Source organism: Pseudorasbora parva, chromosome 16 (assembly GCF_024679245.1).
Source record: "Pseudorasbora parva isolate DD20220531a chromosome 16, ASM2467924v1, whole genome shotgun sequence".
Classification (NCBI taxonomy): domain Eukaryota; kingdom Metazoa; phylum Chordata; class Actinopteri; order Cypriniformes; family Gobionidae; genus Pseudorasbora; species Pseudorasbora parva.
In genome coordinates this window covers 41,369,097-41,395,273 of record NC_090187.1, presented here as the reverse complement: position 1 = coordinate 41,395,273, position 26,177 = coordinate 41,369,097, and the positions used below count along the sequence as shown (strand labels likewise).

The window sequence follows — 26,177 nt, the reverse complement described above, 5'->3', positions numbered from 1 at the left end:
ACACATACATACACATATTATATAACCAATTAAAATTTGATAAGGCCAGTTCACACCAAGAATAATAACCTGATTGGATGTCAATGTTTTAATCATTCATTCACTGGGAAAAAGAAGAAGAAAAAGAAATAAACAAAGTGAATCTGACAATATAATTTCTCAGTGCCATAATATATTATAGCTGTGCTCTGGACTGCTATTCTTAGAACAAATTTAAAAACTTTAAATCTTTATCATTATAGTTATTGTTCTTAGTGTGAAAGGGCCTTAAAGAGACAGTTTATTATATCATATTTAGTGAAAAGAAGTGAATAAATGAAAGCAAACTCAGAGTAAAAATCCTAACAGTCATGTTTTATTGTATCTTTGAATATCTGCGTTTGACAGAATCCCTGTAAAAGAGGAAGATTTGCTCTGAAGCCTTTCGACTGATTGCGATGCACTGCTGCAGCTGTGTAGGAAGAAAACACATTCATGTCATTGCCCTGTAGAAGATTCCAGCAGGTTATGAAACATACACAAGCACCCATGTATCATCTGCACAAACAGAGCAATGAATCACACGCGAGAATGAATCGCTGCAGCCCAGCTCACCTCGTGGACTGAAAAAGAGCCTGTAGTTGATGACATCAAAACATTGCGCTCCACACTATCGATAGCAAAGGTTAACAACGCTCGACTTTCCTGGAAAAGAACACAAAAGGCACAGATCAAGAGCTTAACTTGTGCGGTATGGTTTGTGTCAGCCCTATCAAACAGGAAGTGCAGCGTACCTTCTCCTGCTGAGCCGTGGGGTCTGTGATTATCTGGCCCTCTTTACTAATAGCGCAGGTCACGCCGCAAAAAAGGAGGCTCATGGGAAGCCCTGCATCCATTAAAGCCATACAGGCGGCGTTCAGACAGCACGACAGCAGCTGACGCTCAGATAAGGACAGGACACAGTGTGAAGGCAAGAAATAATCAACATCAGTGCACACTACTCTTCAAAAGAACAAACAGTTGTTTTAGAAAGTTTTTTTTGGGGGGGGGGGGGGGGGGGGATCAAAAATGCAGTAACTAATGAAATTTAAAATAATTTTTCTATTATTTTAAAATGTCATTTATTCCTGTGATCAAAGCTGAATTTTCTGCATCATTCCTCCGTCTTCAGTGTCACATGATCCTTCAGAAATCATTCAGATATTCATTATTAATGTCTTTACTGTCACTTGAACAATTTGATGCATCCGTATTGAGTAAAAGTATTAATTTCTTTACAAAAAAATATTACTGATCCCAAAGCTTTTAATAAATAATACTTTGTATTTGTTTAGTTGAACATACTCAACAGTCTCAGAATGAAGCATTAAAAACAAATGGTTGTCTTAATAATAACTAAAAATGCTAAAATATTAAAAGTGCAGTATGTAATATTGACATCTAGTGGTTGAACGGGGTACTGTAGACCAAATTCAATCTATGGAGGGTATGCGCATGACGTCACGTCGACCGGAGTGACTGCGGTTACGCCCACTGAGCAGCAGAAAGACTGAGCGATAGCATTGGTTTTCAGCGTGACTGACGTGAAAAACACAAAACATCTAAACTGAGAAAGAGCTTTGAGCTTTGATTGACTGTATAAATATATTTCACAAGACGTCTGAGGTATATTTTTACAGACTGCCAAAAGATACAGAAAAGAGAACTGCAATTCACAGAAACAACTGGTGCCTAATCTACAAAACTAGGATAGGGGATTGATTAAGCCGGGATATCTTGGTGATCTTGTCATCTGTATGCAAAATTTATTTCATCGCTGTTGTGTAAACGTACGCTGAAGGCACAGTCGCACCAAGAACAATAATGAAAGATAACTGTATATTAGTGGATAAATTGAGCAAGGATCCCCAAGATATCCCGGCTTTATCCCTAATCTTTGTTTTATGCAATAGGCCCCTGGACTCCAGACAGCCAAGCGTGGATTTACAGTTATCATTTTGTGTTAATATGTTGGAATTTTGGGGTAAAATCTAAATCTTACCTTATATACTGTATTGTTATATACTGTATTGACAACTCATCAATAAATATTTATCATCTTATATTCTGTATTATTAGATTTTTTTAAATAAACACTAACAAAAATGTATAAAGTTATAGGGGTGGACAAAATGCCGATATATTTAACATTTATAAAGCCCCTTTCACACTGCGATTCCGGCAAATACACGGATAATGAGACCCGGCGTTTGTTCCCGGGCCGCTAGATTTGGTCCATTCACACTGCCAGCGAAATACCGTAATATGTGCGCTTTCACACACAACGCTTAACGGTCCCGGATCGAGTTGACACGTGACGTCCGGATGTGACGTATAATGGCGAGCGATCTCAGCTTCAGCGCCGATAGTAAGGAGCTCCGTGGTCTCGACTTGTGTCCAGTTTGCGCACATTTCTTGCTTGTTTAATTTTAGTTTCTTTTGTATACGAACACTCTCTGCGTTTAAAACACCGACTAGCTCTTCTGGCACTGCAGGGTTGTATTATTGAAAAAACAAGCTCTAGGAGTCGCACGATAACTACGTACACGTTGCGGCATTAGTTTCGGCTTTTGTTCACACAACGCTCGTCCCGGGTCGAATACCGCAATATTACTCGGTCCCCGACCCGGGTTCAATTCGGTAATCAATTCCGGGACGTGGTTGCTTTCACACAGAAGGCGACCCGGCAATGTTCGGGAATATTGCGGGTCTGATGTGCAGTGTGAAAGGGGCTTAAGTGATCACCAGGATTTAGACATACCTATATTGTATTTAAAGCATTCACATGCAGATTTTCTTTATGTATTTGAGGTGTTGAAATCAGGCTCATATAAATGTCAGGAAACACGATGTCTGGCTGCACGTCAATATCTCTGGATCTTTGGTAAGTTGTAAGGAACACTATATCGAGTCCAACGATAATTATTTATTTTGCTCATGTTTTCCTCTATTAACTCCAGTCATGCAGCAGCTCTTCTGCTTCTCAGTCCGCCTGAGCGATGCGCGTTCCGGCGGGAAAGTGACGACAATGCATACCCTCTATTAAGCCCCTTTCACACCACACTGCGATTCCGGCAAATACACTGATAATGAGACCCGGCATTTGCTCCCGGATCACTAGATTTGGTCCATTCACACTGCCAGCGAAATACCGTAATATGTGCGCTTTCACACACAACGCTTAACGGTCCCGGGTCGAGTTGACACGTGACATCCTGATGTGACGTAGTTTTGGCTTTTGTTCACACAGCGCTCGTCCTGGGTCGAATCCCGCAATGTTACTAGGTCCCCGACCCGGGTTCAATTCGGTAATCAATTCCGGGACGTGGTTGCTTTCACACAGAAGGCGACCCGGCAATGTTCCGGGAATATTGCGGGTCCGACGTGCAGTGTGAAAGGGGCTTTAGAAAGTTTGCCCCATCCCCTCTTCAGACTCAACGTGGGTTGCCAGATTGAGGATAGAAACGGCACAATTGGCAATGGAAAGCAATGAGCTGTAAGTGGATCAGCGAATGTATACGTTAGCAATTTCTTTATTGCTTTTTGAGGCTTTTTAGGTCAGGAAGAATGTGCAATATTTGACCCAGTTTTCGTTTTGCTGGCTTCCATCTCTGTGTCAAAATACTATTGGGTAAATTGGCAGTGGGCGGAGTCACACAACCAAAACCAAAACAAACATTCCAACATGGAGCGCATTTCAAAGTAGAATAACTGGCGGTCGCACTGTTTTTCAGAGAAGCAAGTGTTTGAATGTAGCATAAATAATGGTATGTTTATGCTTTAGTTCAGTTTTTTTTGACATAATGCACCTTTAACACACATCAGATATATTCTCTTAATTTGACACACATTAGAAACAGTTTTGCTGGTGTTCAGGATACAGAGCCATCATCGTGGACGACCTGCAGGATGACTGTGAGAGAAGAGCGAGGATGAAGAGTCAACAGAAGGGCCGCCTCGCACGTCTCGCGCACACACTGCTCTCTCGCTCGCTCTCGGACACCTAACAACACAACATGAGGAGATGTAATGGGAAAACTCAATCTGTACCACAGCGCCACCTCATGGTGAGAACAGGTAATGCAGGCTAATGTTGACAGAAGGGGTGAGTTAATCATGTCATTACTGAAATCAAAGCATCTTATTATTAAACATTTACATGATTATTAGTCATGCCATTAAAATCTACATGACTATTCATTTATTAAAAAAATAAACCTTTATAAATGATGTTTCCATAAAAGTAAATATTAATGTTATTTATTTTTTTATTCTAAAAATCTCCTTTTAAAGTGGAAGTGGTGAGTATTTTATTTAATCCCTATTGTGTGACGTATGCCTGAGTGAAACGACTTCTTGAATAAGAAACTGACCCCCGTGAGGAATAATAATTGATTTGGATTTTGTCCTATTATTATATCATTGTGGAATCGCTGCGCTGATGGTCTGATATGGGACACATTTAGGAAACTACGTCACAAATATTTAATCACAAATGAAAATCAAAGCATTTCTCTTAAACTTATTTATTAATATATTAGCCTTGATATAAAAACATATAATAGAGATATTGATTTGTTTTGTGGTTCACAGGCAGAAACATGATTGGATTAATTTTGGAGTTGTCCTCATTCAACATGTTTTTGGTCAGATTTCTGCTCGTTTATTAAAGATCACATCATGCCCAGCTTTCAATTGTGTTTTGAAAATGTGTCCACCAATAACGTACACGTCTTATCATAAGGAATATTCTTTCATTAATCTGCTACTTCTATTAGATACATTTAGTAAAGTGTGTGCATAATTATTAGGCAAGGTGATATTTTTTCCCCTAGCAAATAAATGTGTCCAATTCCAAACCACATTCATTTTAATAACAACTACTCATTTTATATATAATATAGAATTGTTAACTAGGGCTGGAATACATATACATAGACAGACACACACACACTCACACACTCAAACTCTCTCTCTCTCTGACACAAACACAGATATTTATACACGCACAAACATATATATACTCACAGACAAGCTCTCACTGTCTAACACACTCGTATACACACAGATACATACCATACATCTCTCTCTCTCTCTCTCTCTCTCTCTCTCTCTCTCTCTCTCTCTCTCTCTCACACTCTCTCTCACTCACACAAACACACAGTGAAAATACATACTTGAAAGCCCCGTTTTGGCCTGAATAAGAACCTCTACAGTCGCACGGTCATAGATTTCCTTGCTGACTTTAACTTCAGCTGGTCCATAAACTCCCGCCAGCATACTCGTGTCCCCTGAAATACATTTACAAATCCAAAACAATGCAGACATTAATGAACCAAACCGACTGCTCGATAGTCTTTGGCTCGACAGGCATCTGTCCCTCTGAATAAACAAACAGATCAGTTACAGAACTAATGTAAATACCTTGAACAAAAGTAGAAGAGCCATCAGGTCTTGATAACAAACTCTGCTCACTTCCATATTCCCTTAAAACTGAACAACTTTGTTCTAACTCCATCATGTTCCTCACGCACAATCCGCTCGTCGCTGTCACATACGTCATTGTTTTGCGCGCACAATAATGACGCCATGGCGCACGTTGGCGCCATCTTGTGGTACAATATTGACCATTTTTATGCCAGACCGGTTTGATCAAAATGTCTCTGGCTGCTACTAATTTAGTCATAATCAGGATTTTTTTTTTCCTCAATAATATTTAACATGCAAATAAATGGATACATTTCCCCAATTTAACCGTAAAAAATGTGATTCATGTTTGTATTGCATGACATTGTCCAGCAGGGGGCGCGCTGAATGGCATTTGCACAGACTGTCATTACAGGAGAGAAAAGACGCGACGTCACGCACTTGACGTAAAGATGGCGGCTGTTAGGGGTGCTAGGAAATTATACGGCATTGGACTTCATGCAATCCGTCAAAATACTGCGTTAAAGGCAACAACGCTTCTCCAGCAAAGGTCATTCAGCATCAGTGTAAGTTTAAAGTGTATAAATGTTGCATATACTCAGCGAACGGACTTTTCTCGATAACAAAAGTTTCCATTCAGATGAGCCTCAAAACATTAGGCGTTATTTGGATTGTCACAACAAAACACCTTAATATAAATATATATATATATATAATAAAAAAAACTTTAGTCTTAAAAATGTTAAGTTTTAGAATAATGTTAATGCGAGTGTATAGGTATTGCTTATATATCTGACCTAGAAACCAAAGATAATTGTGTTCAAGCTGTCTGATCATGTAATCTAATCATCTAAGTTAGTAATTGTTTGAATGTAGTAACTATTGGTCAGATCTGTGTGTATTGTTGTGGATAATGGACTGTTTAACCTTCACAAGGCTGTAGATTTACACTGAGAGCCGATTGGCTGGTTGAGGGGTGTGTGTGGAGGAAAACACAAAGATAATCCCAGCAGCCATGTTTCATTGAAATAATTTTTATTTAAAGTGTGTGTGTGTGTGTGTGTGTGTGTGTGTGTGTGTGTCTGTCTGTGTGTGTGTGTCTGTGTCTGTGTCTGTGTGTGTGTGTACAGTACCGGTCAAACGGTTTGAAAACAGGACTATTTGTAATGTTTTTGAAAGAAGTATCTTATGGTCATCAAGCCTGCATTTATTTGATCAAAAATACAGAAAAAAAATCAGTAATATTGTGAAATATGATTTAAATTTTAAAATAATGTTTTTATATATAGCAATATACTTTAAAATTAAATTTATTCCTGTGATCAAAGCTGATTTTTTTCCAGCATTATTACTCCAGTCTTCAGTGTCACAATCCTTCAGAAATCATTCAGATATGCTGATTTATTATCAGTCATTTACTTATTTATTTGTATTGTGTGTGTGTGTGTGTGTGTGTGTGTGTGTGTGTGTGTGTGTGTGTGTGTGTGTGTGTGTGTGTGTATGTATGTATATATATATGATCAAATAGACATTTTTAAGACATGAACAACTACAAAATACTGTAATGTCTCTTCACTTGATCCTCGAGATGATCTTTAATTGAAAGTGGGCGTTAAATCTGATTAAGTGTCTCAGGTGCATGAGATTTCACTGTGATCTTAAATCTACCTGCAGATATAACATTGTGTATCGGTTCACAAACCATGACCATACAAATATTTTGACATTCATCATAGTGTCACGCATTCATGTTGTGTGAACCAATCTTCTTTTTCATGCAGCAAAATCCATTTCACATCAATTCAGCAATGCTTTACAGCGTGCACAAGATGTATAAAATATTTAATCTTATTCTGTATTTATTTATTTATTTATTTATTTATTTATTTATTTATATGTTTTAGAGCTCTTTAAGTTTCAATGCTGTATCAGAATCCAAATATGACCCCTAACACCTTCACACGAAACAAAGGCAAAATAAAAGATCTTATCGCCACTAGGTAGTTATCCTACATTTACACAGTTTTAGCTGTCTGTTAAAAGCCTAGTGAGCTATGAACAGATCTCATAATGCATAGATGCTCTGTGTTTGACTCCCTGATTCTCTATCTTCAGAGAGCGCTTCGCCAGGAGCCGTTTGATGCTTCAGCGGAGAAGCCGCAGTTTCCCGGGGCCTCGGCTGAGTTTATTGATCACCTGGAGTTTATCCAGCCCAATGTGATCTCAGGAATCCCTGTCTACAGGGTGATGGACAGACAGGGCCAGATCATCAATCCGTCAGAGGATCCTCAGGTGTGGAGCTTTTATTCTGTTTTATTCCTTGATACAGATTGTGTGATTTTGGCAATCCTATAAGATCATAACAAAAATCACCGTACGACATGGATCTAATAAACTCGGGTATGTAGACCGTACAATGATGACATCTAGTGAATCGTAGACAACGCGAGATAGTATAGAAGAATAAAACATTTAAAGGGGGGGTGAAACACTCAGTTTCAGTCAATCTCATGTCAATCTTGAGTACCTATAGAGTAGTATTGCATCCTTCATATCTCCGAAAAGTCTTTAGTTTTATCATATTTATAAAAGAAATATGGGCTGTACCGAGTCTTTCCGGAAAAAACCGAGCGCCTGGAGGCGTATCGTGTGGGCGGAGCTAAAGAATCACAAGCGCGCAAAGCGGTGACGTCCTCAAGCGTGGAGAAACCCATCTATCTCAGCTAATACAGATAATGATCCACAATCAAATCTGAGGCTGAAATAAACTGAACAGGAGAAACGGCAACATCAGGACGTCCGTCTCTGTGGTATGTAAGTTACTGTATTTAATGGCCTCTCCACATTTCTGTGTCTTTACTCGCAGTGTATGAGGACATGATTCGGTTTATGGACTATTGTATGCGACTAGACCTTAGAAGTAGCAAGCAGAACGGTTTTGCACGTCAGACTAGTGTAACGTTATACAGAACAACAATGGAGTAACCGTTAGCGCATTTGAATGACGAAGCACGCGATCGTATCGTTTACTGATGTTTACTCATGCGACGGTAGCCAATAGCAGAGACATTTGAAGTTGATTTACTCACCGGCATCTTCCAAAGCAGGACCGCTCTGTCAAAAACACACTTCTTTGGTATGATTTGGTGAAGTCCTGTGACAGCAGTGACCGTGGAAATCCACTTTGCGACGCGACTGAAGCGATGCCTTGAAGCTTCCCGTCATTTCTGCGTTCAAATCGGTTCAAATGCAGCGCTGCCTTCCCGGAATGCTGTGCTGAAGCGTTGAAGTCGCTCGACGTCACCCATAGGAATAAAGTGGAGCGCGGCGCGACATAAGTGTTCACGGAGGACTGGATCTGCACCTGAGAGACTGTTTAAAGCGTGCATTTCCTCTCTCTCCCTCTAGTCACACGCGCGCGCACCCTACCGGGAGAAGAGCCCGTACAGCCCATACAAGGACCTTCCGCTCTATTTAACGTCAATTAGACCCATAGTCGGAAAAAACTCGCCGAAACTTGTGAGAAACCGGAAGGAGTATTTTTAACACAGAAATACTCCATCAAACGTCCAACATTAGTTTTTGAAACTTTGACTATGTTTAGGATGGGAATCCAAGTCTTTAAAGGTGTAAAAAGCTCAGTATGCATGAAATAGCATTTCACCCCCCCTTTAAGGGTGTGTTCACACTTGTCATGCTTGGTTCGATTGCTCAGTTAGTGCGGTTAATTTGAACATATGTGAACGCTGCCATCCGAACCCTGGTGTGCATCAAACAAGCGGACCGACACCGCTTAAAAGATGGGTCTCGGTCCGCTTCCAAACGAACTCTGGTGCGGTTCGATTGATATATGAGCACAACACGGACCAAAGACATGTAAACCAACCAAAAACAGGACGTGATGTCACAAGATGCGATGCTACAAGTCAGCTGATTTGACGATGCGGAAAGATCGGTGTATTCAAAATCAGTAGAGGGCGAACGTGGAGCAACAAGGTGGTAAAGTGCCTCATCAATATTTGGTCTGACGAGCATGTTTCGAAAATGCCAGAAAAATTATACAAATTTATACAAAAAGCATATGATTCTTCTCATCAAAGGACCTGTGTTGCCCATACAGGCGACAGAACTGTCGTCTCTTTTGCTGGAGATCTTCGTTTCTGCAACGTAGGAAATTCTGCTGCTGTTTTGAATGTTTTGAACATTTTATGAGCTCTTCATGAGTTCTCAGCTGGTAAAAATAAAACCACATACACGCATAAAACAATCGCGTTTAATCCAGCACTCAGCATTGAATGTTCAGTAAGAAAGCTCTGTCGCAAAATATTTGTTATAAAAGCCAACCGATCAGGTTGTAACCATATCCCCATGCCTTCGGTTCACTGTTAAAAATGCCAGTGTGAACGCTAAGCTGATCAGGACTCTATGTTTTGTTTTTGTTTTCTGGTCTGGACCATGTGAACCAAACGTGTACAACTAACAGAGCAAGATGAATCTCATTTTGGCTAGTGTAGTTATGTTCGCTGAAAAAAGAGGAGTAAGCGGAAGAGGAGGATTATAGACGTGGTCATGGCTAGGGAAAAGAGGCCAACTTGGCAATATCTTCAGGAGCACTTGATAATTACAGACGGTGTGTTTGATCAGGGTTGATCTGAACGCTGTTAGGAGGCAGATCTCCTAGAACAGGATTGGGCACCCCCTGGTATGGGAATAAGCTAGTACCAGGTTATTAATGAATAACAAGTTTAAAACACTTTGCATTAATTGTGTTTCAGCTCCCAAAAGAGGAGGTTTTGAACTTCTATCAGAAGATGACATTACTCAACACAATGGATCGTATTCTTTACGAGTCTCAGAGGCAGGTGAGAGATGCCGTGGATTTCAGTGGCATACTGACTCCATCATAAAATGAAATTAAATGACATCTGAAGGTTTAAAATGCTTAATTTGATATCTACTTGTGTTCAAGGGCCGCATCTCTTTCTACATGACCAACTACGGTGAGGAAGGCACACATATTGGAAGCGCGGCAGCTCTTAACCCTACGGATTTGGTCTTCGGACAATACCGAGAAGCTGGTGAGAACGTTTACAAGCTGGAGAGACAGTAGTGGCTCTCACAGTTTTGTTATTAATGAGTCTTGCCCTTTATTATTATTATTATTAGTTAAGTGAATCAGATTAATTTTTTAAAGTAAATTCAAGTAAGTTTACAACACATTATGAGTTACGTTTTCAAATAAGTACCACAAGTGTTGTGGAAAAAAATAACTTTAATATCTAAAGTAAAAAATATTTAATATTTTTTATCATGGTGAGGCTGGAATTGAAACACATAAGCAAAGTGTCTTTATAAGCTTTTATTCTTGCCGAGAAGGTCAATCTGGACATGCAGGTTGTGCGGTCAGAAAAGACAGCGATGCAAGCCCCACACTCGTTCTTTTTTACTTATTTCAATGAGTGAGGGCTTCTTGGTCAATAACACAAAAACAATTCCTTAGTGTTATCCGCAACTGTGACATCTTGAGTGCACACACAGGGTTTCAGAGGAGCTCGTTCAAGGCTACAGACAACAAACACACTCGTTTTCTAAGAGCAGTGTTAAAGGTTATCAAACAAAAATGTGTTTACTACAGAAAACTGGAATTCTTGATATTAAAAACGCCTTATATGGTTTGATATAGTTTGTAATGGTCAGAATTTCCCATCACAAAGTATGTATTAACTGACAGCTCTCCTGTCCTCATGTTGAGAGAAATCAGGAGGATGTGCAGCGGCGTTGTGTGTGATCATGACGATTATTGTAGATCTAGTTAAATACACAAGTGCATATTTACATGTATGAATAGTCATTGTATGTTTTAAACACAGTGAAAATAGCCTGTATTTGACAGAAATTAACAGAATTGTCAGCAAACTGACTAGCAGCAGTGATGGTTGTCAATAAATATAATTGTGACTTTAATACGATTTTCCCAATTAGGCAAGAATGAACCTGGCGTCCTACATGATTCCTGTTCTTTACAAGCTGTTAATCACGACATTAGAAGTGGGAAGTAGGACATTTTCAAAAGCATGTGAAAGCAGCATAATCTATCTTTATTAACCAATGTCTTTGCTGAAAGTAAGAGTGTTGAACTTTCTTGCTCTTCTTTAATCTAGTATGGCAGCACAGCTGGAAGGTTTGTTTGAGCTGCGTTCTCTACTGTACAGATGTGAATGTGCATTTCCTTCAGTCTGAGGCGTATTTCACTTTTTGTGTGAAAGGGCCTTCACATTTGCCAGAAATATAACTTTTTTATTATTGAAAGAAAAACAACAACCCCAAAACAAGCAAGCTCAGGTGAGAAAAATTAGCGCAAATGTAACAACACATTACTTTCCATAAAAAGTAATTAAGTAATACAATTAGTTACTTTTTTGGGGAGTGACCTAATATTGTAATGCATTACTTTTAAAATTAACGTTCCCCAACACTGATGAAGTCTGATGGAGATATATTGCAATTTAATTTAGTTTGCATGGATATTTGATTTAATACATGTTATGTATTAATATTTGACTTAACATAATACTTATTTATGATATTCAACAAAAGTTTAATATTTATTTACTTAATACTTATTTATTTTTCTGTATTTCCATAGGTGTACTGATGTACAGAGGTTTCCCTCTGGATCTGTTTATGGCACAGTGCTATGCAAACGCTGATGACCTTGGCAAGGGCCGACAAATGCCAGTTCACTATGGCTGTAAAGACCTCAACTTTGTCACCATCTCCTCGCCTCTTGCCACTCAGATCCCCCAAGGTAAGAAGTGAGCCTGTTAGGCAGAACACAAAGAGAATTGTTCATTTGGGCGATGATTTTTATGTTTTTGAAAGAAGTCTCTTTGGCTGCATTTACACCGCAGGTCTTGATGCACAATTCCGATTTGGTGACTATATTACTTATTTTACTTATATTACTATATTTTACTTATATTACTTATATTATTTATTATTTATATTTATTCTCTCCACCCAAATACTGTAAATGCTAATAATCTACGTCTTCTGACTAAACGTAACCGTGACCTTATACTGTTCATATTTTTCTTCATATTTTTATTCTTCGAATTTTTTTATTACCGTGTTGTATTGTATTGTTTATGTGCACTGGAAGCTTCAGCACCAAAAATAATTCCTTGTGTGTGAAAGCACACTTGGCAATAAAGCTCTTTCTGATTCTGATTCTGATTCTATATCCGATTTTTTTGACGACTCGCTTACATCATCTTTTCAAAAGCGACCTGTATCTGATATTTGCATTTACACTGTACACTGGGGAAACAGCCCAAGACATTCTTAACCGGTGAAAGGAAGTAAAACAGTGCCATATGCAATGGACGCAGACAAAATGATTGCACAATGTTTTGCTGTCTGCACTGTTCCACACATCTTTAAAGGTCGGCAAAACATTTCTCTCTTAAGGCGGAGAAAAAGAGGAGAGCCCTTGACGGGATTGCCATGTTTTCACAACAATGAAAACCGCAGACTTGGCAACACTGGATCGCAGTTCGTGTCCACCTGAGTTGACGTCATTCGCCTCCGTCCTTTTTTCAATGACGTACGACTCGCATTTACTGGGGAATTTCCGATCTGTCCGCTTACATGGCAGACGCTAATGCACGCATCCGAATCATATCGGATTTATTACCACATATGAGTGAGGCCTGAATCCGATCTGAGGATATCGGAATTCATGCCCTTTCTTGCTGCTTACATGTTCACATGTCATATCCGATCTGTGAGAGGAAAAGAGAGGAAAAAAATCGGAATTGGGTCACTTGAACCATGCAGTGTAAATGGGGCCTAATATCAGTGGTTCTCAACTCAATTTCAAATGAACAAATATGTTTCTCAGAAATGGTTGACACACACATGTACCGTCTACCACTTTACATCAGTCACATTCACATAAATTGCAAGAATATCACTAACACTGATGAATGTACAATATTAGGTACGTATATTAAATAGCACTCAAATTAGTTTTTGTACGTTTGTAAGTTGGTATTGAGCCTCCACAAAGTGAAAATAAAGTGACTTTTAGGGATGAGGTTACAGTCACAGTAAATACACAATACAAACATAAACTGTTAATAAAACATATAGACACTGATTCTGATCCATGCAAATCCTTCCCAGCTAACATGGCATACCAGTTAAGTCAGTTTTTGGTAATTTAAGGATTGCTAATTGACAAACGTAACTACGACTAAATTTAATTTGCTCTTTATATATACTAAAAAGTGATATACAGTGCCCACCTTCACATTGAGCACAATACAACGCCTGACAGGACAGGAAAGTTCATTTTTCTGAGCTGAGAGACTTTTTATATTGTAACCAGTTATGATAAAACGTTAGAAGAACACTGACATTTAGCTTGACATCTCGTCTGACAGCAGACACTGACACACGTTTTTCTCAGGCACTCTTCACTTAAACTGCATCTGACAGAAGCAGACTCAGCAGCTTTCACGAATGTCTTTCAAAATAAAAGTCTCTCATTCGGAAAATATTTAACATTACATTTGTTGTTGTTAAATTGTTGCCAACCACTTAAAACCTTCTTGAGAAAGCCAGTAATGTGAAATATGATTACTCTTCTATTTTAATATACAATGGTTAATGTGTAATTTCAGCAGTCATTACTCATTGGCATTTTTGCTCAATTTAATGCATCTTTGCTAAATAAAAGCATTCATTTCTTTTAACAAAAAAAAATCTTCATGGGCTTCATGGGGAACACTTTAGTATGGGGAACACATTCACCATTAACTACATAAACTCCTAATTACTGCTTATTAATAGTTTGTATGGTAGTTGTTAAGTTTAGGTATTGGGCACTGTGCAACTTTCCGTCCACTGGAGGGCGCCTATTCTAAACAAAGGTGTAGTTTGATGACGCCAAGTTTGAGCGCAGCATCTTGGGACATGTGGTCTTCACCTCACAGCCGGTGGAAAATAGGACTCGGGCAGAAATCATGTTCATGGATGCGGTTATTAATGTTACTGTAGTGTAAAGCAGAGCAGGACCGAGTGTTGTGGAGCTGAACACGGCCGCTGGAGCGAGTATTAAACAAGCACACGGCTCGCGAGCACCGCGACTTTTATTATGACGGGACGGGACACAGCCGCCGGGCGCACGCACTATTTCCGGACTGTTTCCGGATTCATGAGTATAATGTAAAGCAGCTCTGTTTATCATATTAGATACATTTAAGTGTGTTTAAAATGATGTTATGACGTTACTCTGTGCGTTCGCTCGGCGCTGCTGTGACATGTTCACACTGCTAAGAGTAAAGTGCTTCTGCAGAATAAAACCGAGGGTAGCGCAGATGTGACGCGATTGACAGGAGACTCGCTCAAACGCTATGCTGACACGTCCCGGTCCTTAGTTAAAATAGCAATTTTCTCACAATTTACAAATAGTTGGAAACATTTGGGATATTGTAAGTACTAAACTGAACAAAATATATAACACCGGCCTAGTGGTTTTTGGATATTTTACTGCAAAAATACTACATAGTGCACCTTTTAGGGATGTAGAATATGGTCATGCAGAATAAGGCATTAATATGTGCTTTATAAGTTCTAATAAACAGCCGATATCCTAGTAATATGCATACTAATAAGCAGCTAGTTCATAGTGAGAATTGGACCCTAAAATAAAGCGTTGCTGATCTTTGATCTGTTTCTCCTCTTGTAGCGGCCGGGGCGGCGTACGCAGTGAAGCGGGAGAACGCAAACCGTGTGGTGATTTGTTACTTCGGAGAGGGGGCGGCCAGCGAGGGTGACGCACATGCTGGATTCAATTTCTCCGCAACCCTTGAGTGTCCTCTCATATTCTTCTGCCGTAATAACGGTTATGCTATCTCCACGCCGACCAATGAGCAGTACAGAGGGGATGGTATTGGTAAGTAAGTCTATCCAGCACAGACTCCCATCAGAATCTCTGCATTTCAGTTTTATCATACATTTTTTTCCCCTATTTTTTGTCCAAAGCTGCTCGAGGTCCAGGGTATGGACTGATGTCGATCCGTGTAGATGGAAATGATGTTTTTGCGGTGTACAATGCCACAAAGGAGGCGCGCCGCAGAGCGGTGGCTGAAAACCAGCCCTTCCTCATTGAAGCCATGACCTACAGGTAAAGTTTATCTACACCAGGGGTGTCCAAACCTGGTGCTGAGGGCTACCACCCTGCAGATTTTAGCTCCAACCTGAATCAAACACACCTGAACCAAGTAATCATGTGCTGCGTCTCGATTCGCCTACTTGTACTACGTCCTAAAAGTATGTACTCTTTTTGTGAAGAAAAAGTATATACTTTTGAGTGTGTAGCAGAAAAGTATGCAAGCTTCAGGACATACTACTTCGCCATCTTTAACCGACTCTGTTGCTTAGTTACGAGCATCCCGTCACCGTTTAACTGCTCTGTCAATCATCGTCACAGTTCAAATCCTCCACATTCAGATTAATCTCCTACCGTATCAGAGAGAAATGTAGCCGCACGTTGATCTGCTGTTTGTGGGTCTTTGTGGGTCAGAGACTCTCCTCATGTGTTTGCAGTTTAAATATAATGATGCATTTAAAAGTAAATGGTCAAACTTGTCATTACAAAAGTTCTCAATGCTGCTGCAGGTGAAATATAATGTGGTCAACACTGAATAAATATATTTTTGTCTGGTTAAATACTGATAGTTGGTCATTCAAACCCCTTTATCTAAATTTCTCTACTTATCCGTCGGACTCGCACATCCGCCATGTTTGTAGTTTTTTAACGTTTTTTTATCCGTGTTTGTAGTCTCTAATCGAATCCTCGTCCAACTAGCAATGGGTTGTGGGCAATATCAGGAGTTAAGAGTGTGCATCGATCTGTACTTCGAATTCTGACTGGAAATAGTAAACCGTCCGGGTATGTTTGGAATACTCTTTTCAACATACTGTGATTTGGGACATACTAATTCTATTTTCTAGTACTATTTAGTATGCGAATTGGGACGCAGGGATGTAGTTCAGGGCTTGATAATTACAGACAGGTGTGTTGGAGCAGGGTTGGTACTGAACTCAGCAGGACTGTAGCACTCCAGGAGCAGGATTGGACACCCCTAATCTACACAAATCAGCTGAATATCAGGAAGGAGACTTCCACAGCGTTACATTACCCATAAACAGCCCATGTGGCACAGTGTGGACCTGCAGGAGACCACAACGGTGCCATTTGGAGTTGGGTCTATTTTTACTGTATATGTAGAGTGGCAAACTCAGCAGAAACCACTGAGGTGCACTGTAAACCTATTTGTCAACACAATATTTTGCAATGTAGGCTTTTATGAAGCAGCATAAAATATGTAGGAGAGAACTAGCCTATTGCTTGGGGAGGAAAAAAAACATGTTTGATGTAGGTTTCTTACAAAGACACACAAACAGATTTTGTCAAGATTTCATTTTTTTTGGTCCATATTGTCCAGCCCTAGTATTGTTAAACTATTGTTATAGTGGTCATGTTCTTGCCAGGATCATTGTTTTGTATACTGTAAGTCAAGAGTGATTTGAGAGGCAGATCCCAGGGTGAGCGGCCTGTTATCAGGGATTTTCCTTCATTGAAAATGTATTCCTTCATTTGGTGGTCACCAAAGATTTGATCATTTAAACAGTGTACATAAAAACACACAGTTTCTCATGTTGACCTTGAGTACCTATAGAGTAGTATTGAATCCTTCATATCTCCGAAGAGTCTTTAGTTTGATCATATTTATAAAAGATAGATACGCTGTACCGATTCTTTCAGAAAACAGCCGAGCTCGTGGAGGCGTGCAGTGGGCGGAGCTAAAGAGACACTCACACACACTCACACACACAATACATCATGGCATTATCCCTTGATAACTTTCGATTCACTACATGTTTGTGTTGTTCACATTATATGCACTTATGCCAACAAAATACACTCCTTTGCAGTTTCACACACCGCCTGTGGTTTCCACTCGTGACTGGGAACAAACACACACACTTGCAGAACTCCGTTGCTGCTCTGGAAAAACAAACCGCATCCACTGTTTCCTTAACGCTGGGTTATTAAACGCTGGGTTATTTGGGAAGCTGAACAAAGTTATCTTTCTCTCACAACCAGAAACACACTTCTTTAGTGACATTGTTGATTTTATGGTCTAAAAATAAAATGACAGCGCTGCCGACGGCTCCCGTAACCTGAACGAAGCTTGTTGATGGACGTGACATGTTGAGCATGAGAATCCAACTCTTTAACAGTCAAAATAAGTCTGAATGTATGAAACCGCATTAGTCCCCCCCCCCCAGCATTCAGTGAAAGTTTAAAGGTTTCAATTTACAGCGTGTTTTTGCAGTGTTGAGCTTTGTAGCCAATCACAGACAAAATATCTGTCGAGCATCTCAATGTTCAATCAGAAGTGTTTAACTCATCAGTTCTGCACGCTTTATATAAAGTATAAACACAATGTCAATAAGAGATTCACTGCACAGTGTACACAAAGAGTTTTCGTGCAGCTTTGTGTACCTCGCTTTGTATTTGACGGCTTAGTTGATTATAATGGCTGTGATCTTTGATTGCTTTTTGTATATAACATATTTTTCATGCTGCTAAAACAAAACGGAGACTTTGTTAATTGATTTTAAAGGGATGGATGGTTCATAATTTTGTCATCACTTACCCTCATGTTGTTCCAAACTTGTCTGGTTACCAACATTCTTTAAAATATTTTCGTTTGTGTTGAGCAGAAGAAAGAAACTCATACAGGTATGGAACATGAGGGAGAGTAAATGATGACCAGTTTCATTTTTTCATTTTGTCTTGGAGTGTAAATGGAAAATGGTAGACTTGCTACTTTTTATGAGTAATGTGTTGCTTTGTTTTTCTTTTTACAGTAATTGTTACTTTTCAAATCAGTGACCTTTTTCTTATAAATGTACAGATTTTTAAATGCAAAATAGTTCTAAGCACTTTGTTTTATGCTCTGTCATCACCTTTAAAAGCTTTCAAAGCCGTTTCACAGTGATAACAGGAAAGCTATGCATTTCGGCTGTTGTTCAGCTGATGTCTTGTTGGAAGACTAATCATGGCCATATTCCAGGATAACAATGTCAAGATTCATCAGCTCAAATACAAGATCTTGACCGAAAATTAATGCAACTCTTGCATTATTATGTTATATTGTATAGTCCAGTACTCTGTAAAGTCTCCTCCAGTACATCCCAAAAACGTTCAATTCATTTAAAGGAAAAGTTCACCCAAAAATGAAGATTAGCCCATGATTTACTCGCCCTCATGTCTTCCTAGGTGTATATGCCATTCTTCTTTCATACGAATACAGTCAGAGTTATATTAATAAATGTCCTGACTCTACCAAGCTTTATAATGACAGTGAATGGCAGCCCAAAATTTGAAGCCCAAAAAAGTGAATTCACCCATTATAAAAGTGCTCCACACGGCTCCGGGGGTTAATAAAGACCTTCTGAAGTGAAGCCATGGGTTTGAGTAAGAAAAATATCCACATTTACCATGTTATAATGTACGGCTTCGGCTTCCTTATGGGATCATTTACATTTTTGGCTGAACGATCCCTTTAAGGTCTGGACTTTAATGTGTGTAAATGATTTTTAATGCCCCCTCTAAGTCTGCTATGATAGTTGGTGTTGCTCAGGTGAAACACCGGTAACATCACGTGCCCAACCATGGCTGCCCCCACTGTCATTTAGATTTTTATTATAGTAATAAAATCATTTAGTTCAGTTAGAGAATAGACACTACAATTAAAAACTGAATGTGTCTGCTTAATACAGTGTGAGCCGAACGAGAGCCACTGCACATCAGCAGCAGGAGTCAGATTTCATTCATCATGAGAGTGAAGAGCTGACAGACAAAATGATGGCGGAAGATTTGGTTTTGAAGCGAAATGTAAAAACGCCTATTGCCGCACTCGAGTTGGCACTAATTCTAAACCGAAAGTAAAATGCGCTCGGCCATTCATAACGGTGCGTGTCCTCTGGTGGGGAGCAGAGTGAGCGTTTCCAGTTTATTCCTACAGCAGCTCAACTTCCAAAGGAATTCAATTGAAAACCCTCGCTTTGCTCAACACCGTTATGAATGCACGTGTCCGTGCACATTTTACTTGTGCAAATTAAGGATTTAAAAGTGAGGTGCAAAAGAGGGAAAACTCCAATACAATACTACCAGTAGTATTACTGGTGTTGGCACATGTCAATTTACCATTGGGAAATTTTCCTTGCTGTCACACCCCTAGCTCCCTCCCAACCATTCTTCCAGTTTGAGCCGATGAATCTTGACATTGTCATCCCAGAATATGGCCATTATGTGTCTTCCTACATAGTTGTTTAGGCGATGAAAAGCTACACACTCCATCAGTAAGGGTCAGAAGAAATGTCACCAAACATATAACATGATAGAAACATTATAATCACCGCAATAATTATTGACTCTTATGGCGCTTTTCCATTGTGTGGTACGATTTGTCTCGGCACGGCTCGGTTTGCTTTCCACTGCAGTTTTGCACAGTTTCAAAGTGGGTGGGATTGTAGACTGATCATTTTTGGTTGCTCCATATTTGCCTAAATCCAAACACCAATGCTTTTTTGGGGCAGGCAGTGTATTACATAATAGTTTTAAAGGAACTGTATGTAAGAAATGTATTTCAATGAATCATAAAATGGCCCTGATATGTCACTAGACATTAAGAAATCATGTTCATTTCAAATACTTATATCACTGATAGCAGTAGTCCGGCCAGGATATTGTCATTTAAAAGTTGTTGTTGCAGCCCTCAACTGATGTTGATGATGTTGACATGTTGTGTTTTCGCCTGAAGCTCCGCCCTCCACCTATTGACCAATCACGAAGTCAGTAGTGTTTGGGCATCCGGGTTGCCAGATCAGCTCTAGTTACCACAGCTGCAGATCTACAAACGTTCCAATCAGCCAATCTGGCAACCTCGAGTCAGGGGGAGGGGGAGGGGGAGGGGGATACACCGCTCTACAGTCATTTGAAAGTGATTGCAGTACAAATTTTGGCCACAATCTTACATACACTTCCTTTAAGTTGTGATTTCTGCATATGTTATGTTTTGGTAATGTTTCCTAGTGTAATGAAATGAGCGATTACCTCTTCCCCCTGCAGGATCGGTCATCACAGCACCAGTGACGACAGTTCTGCCTACCGCTCGGTCGACGAGGTGAACTATTGGGACAAGCAGGACCATCCCATCTCTCGCCTGCGACACTACATGACCGCCCGAGACTGGTGGGGCGAGGACGAGGAGCGGGCCTGGAGAAAGCAGTCCCGCAAACTCGTCATGGAGGCCTTCGAAAAAGCCGAGAGGCGTCTGAAACCCCACCCAGACCTGATGTTCACGGATGTCTACGAAGAGATGACTCCTAATATAGCCAAGCAGAAAGAGGCCATGTGGCGGCACGTCCAGCAGTATAAAGAGCATTACCCCCTTGATCTCTATGAGAAATAGGCTGTGGACACAACTGGAGAAAGTCTTGCACGTGTCAGATTGTTTGAATTCTCTTTTTTCCTCGTTTCTACATTTTCATGTTGCATTAGAAAGCACAAATACTGAACGATGTATTGTTATTCTCCATATGTGCCACTAGAGGCCTCCGTTCTGTCATTTTGTGCCTTGGAAAACGGTTGAAGATCTTCTACACTGGCCTAATGTAGCAAATATTGTTCTAACACTATCATTATATTGGCATAGTGTTATCAATCCAGTCACGATGGTTTCTTCATGAAAATCTTTAGTAATTCCTGTAATATAACATCACATTCTTCATTCAGTAGACCATTGGTTTCTAAATCACATCATTCATTTCTCCACAAACAGCACTAATACTTACTGAAGGGGATGTGATTGTGACACATGCTTTTGAAATGTTTATTTGTGTGTGTGTGTGTGTGTAGACTTTCCACTCCAAACTGAGCCTTTAATAAGTATATATACAACATGTTACTAGATTGTGTGCTGTTAATTCCCACCCCACAGATGATGTTAATAATGTGATTGTTAATGAACTGAACAAACTTCACTCAACTGTTACATGACATATGATGATGTGTTTGAGATTTATTCTGATTAGCTTTAGGGGATTGTAAATTGTATTTTAAACAATAAAAATGCTCATAAAATGTAATGGCTCTATAGTGAAGTGCTTTATGAAGCCTTGTTGTATAGTCGTAGCCTCCATTTTATAGAGACCACAGTGAGTTTTAAATATATAATAACTAGTTGTGACTAAAGCGGTATGCGGACTAATAATGTTCAGTGTTGTGGAGACTTTAATTATGGATGAGGGCTGAGTGAACCGCTAACTTTATTGCAGAGGAAGGCAAAGTCGGTGGAAAGGGAATTTTTGGAAGACTTTTTGATGTACAGACTTAAGTCAAAAGTTTGGAAACATTAGTTTTTGTGTGTTTTTGAAAGAAGTCTCATGTGCATCAAGCCTGCATTTATTTGATTAAAAATCAGACAACACGGGTGGCCTTTGCTCTCCACAATGAGCCTTGGCCGCCCATGACCCTGTGGCCGGTTCTCCACTGTTCCTTCCTTGGAGCACTTCTGATCTATACTGACCACTGCAGACCGGGAACAGCCCACAAGAGCTGCAGTTTTGGAGATGCTCTGACCCAGTCGTCTAGCCATCACAATTTGGCCCTTGTCAAACTCGCTCAAATCCTTACGCTTGCCATTTTTTCCTGCTTCAAACACATCAACTTTGAGGACAAAATGTTCACTTGCTGCCTAATATATCCCACTCACTAACAGGAGCCGTGATGAAGAGATAATCAGTGTTATTCACTTCACCTCTCAGTGGTCATAATGTTATGCCTGATCGGTGTATATAGAAATATGACTGGGACATGTTTTGTGAGATTCTCACTGGCGCTACAAAAACAAAATCTTGCTTTTAACACGATGATGTGCATCATTACAGTTTGTTTGTTCCTGTGACTCATCTTAATCATACAATATTGTACCTTTGGACACATAGAGAAAACCATATCCGGAATCATTATGTTACCGAATCGTATTCTGGTAAGCTAAAGCTGGTCGTATGTTACATTCAGCATGATATTATGCTCTCGAAACCAATTACACTCACAGAAAGGTCAAGACTGCCAGAGTCCATTTTTATGCAATTTGCTCATAGTGGTTCTGGTGAGCTGCCTCCATTTATCACTCCAGTAATCACTGACCTTTTGGCCATCGGATACATTTCTTCCTCTTCTATTATTAAAACAAGCCCCCCACCCAGATTTATATATAAAAGATGACAAATATCATCTCTGCTTCCTGTAAACACTTGTAGATTCAGCTTAATCAGGCATCAGATCTTCCAGTAGTATCACCAACAAATGAAATGTATATATGCAGCTTTTATATTTTAGATCAATATTTCTGGCGTTCCTAAAATGGCTGTTGTTGTTGTTGTTGTTAATTCCCTGTTTTGGGGCTTTGAGACTCTGATGCTCATTTTTTGTCTCAGTTTGCAGTTTACAGTAACAGTTCTCTGAGGTGGCTAGGCAACTTGTCAGAGAGAAATCAGGTATTTTATGGGCCTTTTATATAACCAACAGAAACGCATTTAGATGCATATTATTTCTTTCTTTGTTCTAAAAGAGATGTTCAACTGTCGAAGTAAATCCATTTTAACAACAGTTTGTTTGTGCAATGTTGCGTTGATTGAAATATGACAGTCAGAATCTGGAATGCAGATTAAATGTTGTCAAAGAACATAAAACAACAATATTCACATCAGTATGTGCCATAGCAATGCGTCAGATTAGCATAAATGATGAGTACAAACCGGAACATTACAGCAGATTTGATGAAATCTGTCACAGCAACAGCTTGAGTCTGACTGTTCGAGACTGTCGGCCGCCTGGTGTTTTATGGTGCAACAGATCTTGTGAATATTTTCCCAGGCCATTGCGTTTTCTGTGGTTGTTGGCTCTTTGAAAAGCTCTGATTTTCTTCTAGATAATAATAACACACTCTTCACTCTCACGTTCCCTCACTTACATTGATTGCTATTCCCTTGGGTCTGTTCCACACACACTATACACAGACTGTTCACACATTTAAAGGATTGCTGTAATCAACATTTTATAATATTATAATGATTATAACGTTCCTGTCTTGAGGGACCAGCTCAACACTACAGCTTGTGATTCTTATTAAGTCTCTCTCTCTCAACCTATCTGTCCATAAAGCCTTTAAAAAAAAAAATCAGTTTACCTCTATTTCAGGATCATATCTCGCACCTGCACAGAGTCGACATTTTGAGGCAATCCTCCCTAGGCCCGGTTTCACTGACAGGGCTTAGATTAAGCCAGGATTAGGCATTAGTTAAATGAGAACATTAAAAGGGTTAGTTCACTAGCCCATGATTTACACACCCTCAATTCATCCCAGGTGTACATGACATTCTTCTTTCAGCCAAACACAATCAGAATTATATTAATATATATAATATATTAATATATAATATATAATATATATAATATATAAATATCCTGATACTTACAAACTTTATAATGGGAGTGAACTTTTTTTTTGAATCCCCAAAAAAAACACCATAAAAGTAATCCATACGACTCCAGGGGTTAAAAAAAGCGAGGAGATGCCTTTTTGTAAGAAAAATATCCATATTTATAACTTTATAATCTCTGGCTTCCGGTAACGGTCATTCACAAGCCTAGTTCAGGTGGGAGAGTGACCTCTGACCCGACACATCGCGAGTAAAGCTCAGGTGAGAGTCGACGCCTCTCCTGGTTCAAACAACCAACTCAAGCTCCCCCCACATTTCTCTTAAAAAATGTTCACTGTAGATTTCCAATCCGTGACCAGTGTTTTGTTTTGCTCAATCCTCTGCGCTTCTGCATTCGTCAATACGACAAGCGTCGGGTCAGAGGTCACTCTTCCGCTGGAACTAGACTTGCGTATGACCGTTAACAAAAGCCAGTGATTAAAGTTATAAATATGGATATTTTTCTTACACAAATGCATTGCTTCGCTTCAGAAGGCCTTTATTATCGCGACACTTGGTCACTTTCTTGTGCTCAAAATGTACTACATTTATATAATGAGTCTGAATCCATTTTCCAAACCGTGTTTTTCTCTTAATCTGAATCAATACAGTACACTATAAGTGTAAGTGTTTATATTCAGACTATTTTAGTCCGGTTCGGGTCGCACCGCTGCGGAGGAGCCATAGACATAAACAGCTTTAACAAATTAGCTCCGGCTGCAATGTTCTTCAGATAGACACATGCAGTTTTATTTATTAACCACTAGAGCACCAAAAGTTATTGCTTTCACACACACTGGAGCCGTATGGATTACTTTTATGATGGATAGATGCACTTTGTGGGTTGAATTACCATTCACTCCCATTATAAAGCTTGGAAGAGCCAGGATATTTTTTAATATAGGCTAACTCTGATTGCATGTGCCTGAAAAAAGAATGTCATACACACCTATAATGGCTTGAAGGTGAGTACTTTATGGTGTAAGTTTCATTTTTGGGTGAACTATCCCTTTAAGTAGCTTTTTAAAATGTGCCTTAGAAAGAAAACATTACTGATGTGCATCTTAAGACAAAACAATGGCACTAATATATTATTTTAAGATATGTTGTTTTCAGTTAAAACAACTCAAACATGCATTTTAGTCTGAGAATAGGCCTGAAACCGGCCAATAGTAACACAGCTTGTTTTCTTTTGTTTTATAAATGGATACTTCACCGCTGGCAACATGAGCTTTCATTAACTTGGCTGATGTAGTAGAAAGGTGAGTTTAAATCTGTGCTACCTGACTAGCGAAACAAAGAAAAAAGTTTGTCTTTCCTTTTGCCAAATAGATAGGAAAACTTCAACACCCATAATGCACTGGGGCATGTTGCCATCCAAGGCCACTCCCACCAGTCTGCAATGATACACTTACCAGTCAAATACCGCCTTGCTTTAGCTGGAAACACTACTTAGCAAACTTTTAGTCATAATGGTGTCGACTTGTATTGTTCCCGGTGCAAGAATTCAAAGAGTGAACGTTTAACGGGAGTGAGTGACTGTCAGTATACAGTGAAGGATCCAGAGCGCTGTAGTGGAAATATGGAGAGAACGCAATGTCATGTTCAGGTAAGGAAGATATTGTACCATAATGCTAGCCTAGAAATCTAGACGCACCCTAGCGGCAGCAAATTTAATCTGACCGCAAGTGTCGTCTAGGAACTCTCAATACCCTTCTGAGCTGTATTCCTCACAATCTGGACGGGCCAATCACATTGTGTATAGAGTCGGTGGGCGGGGCCATAATGACGACAGCCGAGTTGCGCTTGCGTGCTTCTAGTAAACACAGAAACTGGCCAACTGCGGTCTTTCGAATCAGCTATGACCGCGACTCTGGAAGACTTGGAGTTAAGCTTTTCTCTGAGAAAAGAACAACGAATGGCACTGAAGTCATTCTTAAAAAGGGCAGATGTGTTCGGAGTTTAGCCGACCGGATACGGCGAATGTTTAATCTATCAACAAGCTCTGCTTCACCTTCGTTGCTCTGGTTGGTTGTAGCGCTATCCTATCGCGTGCAGAGGGAGTTTGAAAGACAACCGTTTATCCGCCCCTCAGATTGAGC

The 26,177-nt window shown here is 39.7% G+C and overlaps 2 protein-coding genes across 2 annotated transcripts; one reads left to right on the top strand and one right to left on the bottom strand.

Moving 5' to 3' along the window:
- Positions 1–333: 333 nt before the first annotated feature.
- On the bottom strand, positions 334–5,605 carry exosc5 (exosome component 5). Its single transcript, XM_067419060.1, has 6 exons — positions 5,443–5,605; positions 5,196–5,309; positions 3,900–4,021; positions 774–914; positions 595–684; positions 334–451 (listed from the first exon to the last, which is right to left on the bottom strand). The coding sequence occupies exons 1-6, from the start codon at positions 5,579–5,581 to the stop codon at positions 356–358; spliced, it is 702 nt and encodes a 233-aa protein (XP_067275161.1). The 5' UTR covers positions 5,582–5,605; the 3' UTR covers positions 334–355.
- Positions 5,606–5,852: 247 nt separating this feature from the next.
- On the top strand, positions 5,853–21,678 carry bckdha (branched chain keto acid dehydrogenase E1 subunit alpha). Its single transcript, XM_067419059.1, has 8 exons — positions 5,853–6,011; positions 7,561–7,737; positions 10,221–10,307; positions 10,415–10,523; positions 12,092–12,253; positions 15,200–15,406; positions 15,496–15,637; positions 20,660–21,678. Exons 1-8 carry the CDS (start codon positions 5,898–5,900, stop codon positions 21,000–21,002), a joined length of 1,341 nt encoding a protein of 446 aa, XP_067275160.1. The 5' UTR covers positions 5,853–5,897; the 3' UTR covers positions 21,003–21,678.
- The last annotated feature ends 4,499 nt before the right edge of the window (positions 21,679–26,177 follow it).

What these genes read in the sequence shown, in the direction of transcription:
- bckdha (XM_067419059.1), top strand. Translation starts at nt 5,898, where the DNA reads ATGGCGGCTGTTAGGGGTGCTAGGAAATTATACGGCATTGGACTTCAT. An exon ending in TTTACGAGTCTCAGAGGCAG is followed by an intron (nt 10,308 to 10,414) that starts GTGAGAGATGCC and finishes CTTGTGTTCAAG; the next exon opens with GGCCGCATCTCTTTCTACAT. An exon ending in ATTGAAGCCATGACCTACAG is followed by an intron (nt 15,638 to 20,659) that starts GTAAAGTTTATC and finishes TTCCCCCTGCAG; the next exon opens with GATCGGTCATCACAGCACCA.
- exosc5 (XM_067419060.1), bottom strand. Translation starts at nt 5,581, where the DNA reads ATGACGTATGTGACAGCGACGAGCGGATTGTGCGTGAGGAACATGATG. An exon ending in CTCTTCTACTTTTGTTCAAG is followed by an intron (nt 5,310 to 5,442) that starts GTATTTACATTA and finishes AATGTATTTCAG; the next exon opens with GGGACACGAGTATGCTGGCG. An exon ending in GGCCAAAACGGGGCTTTCAA is followed by an intron (nt 4,022 to 5,195) that starts GTATGTATTTTC and finishes TTGTGTTGTTAG; the next exon opens with GTGTCCGAGAGCGAGCGAGA.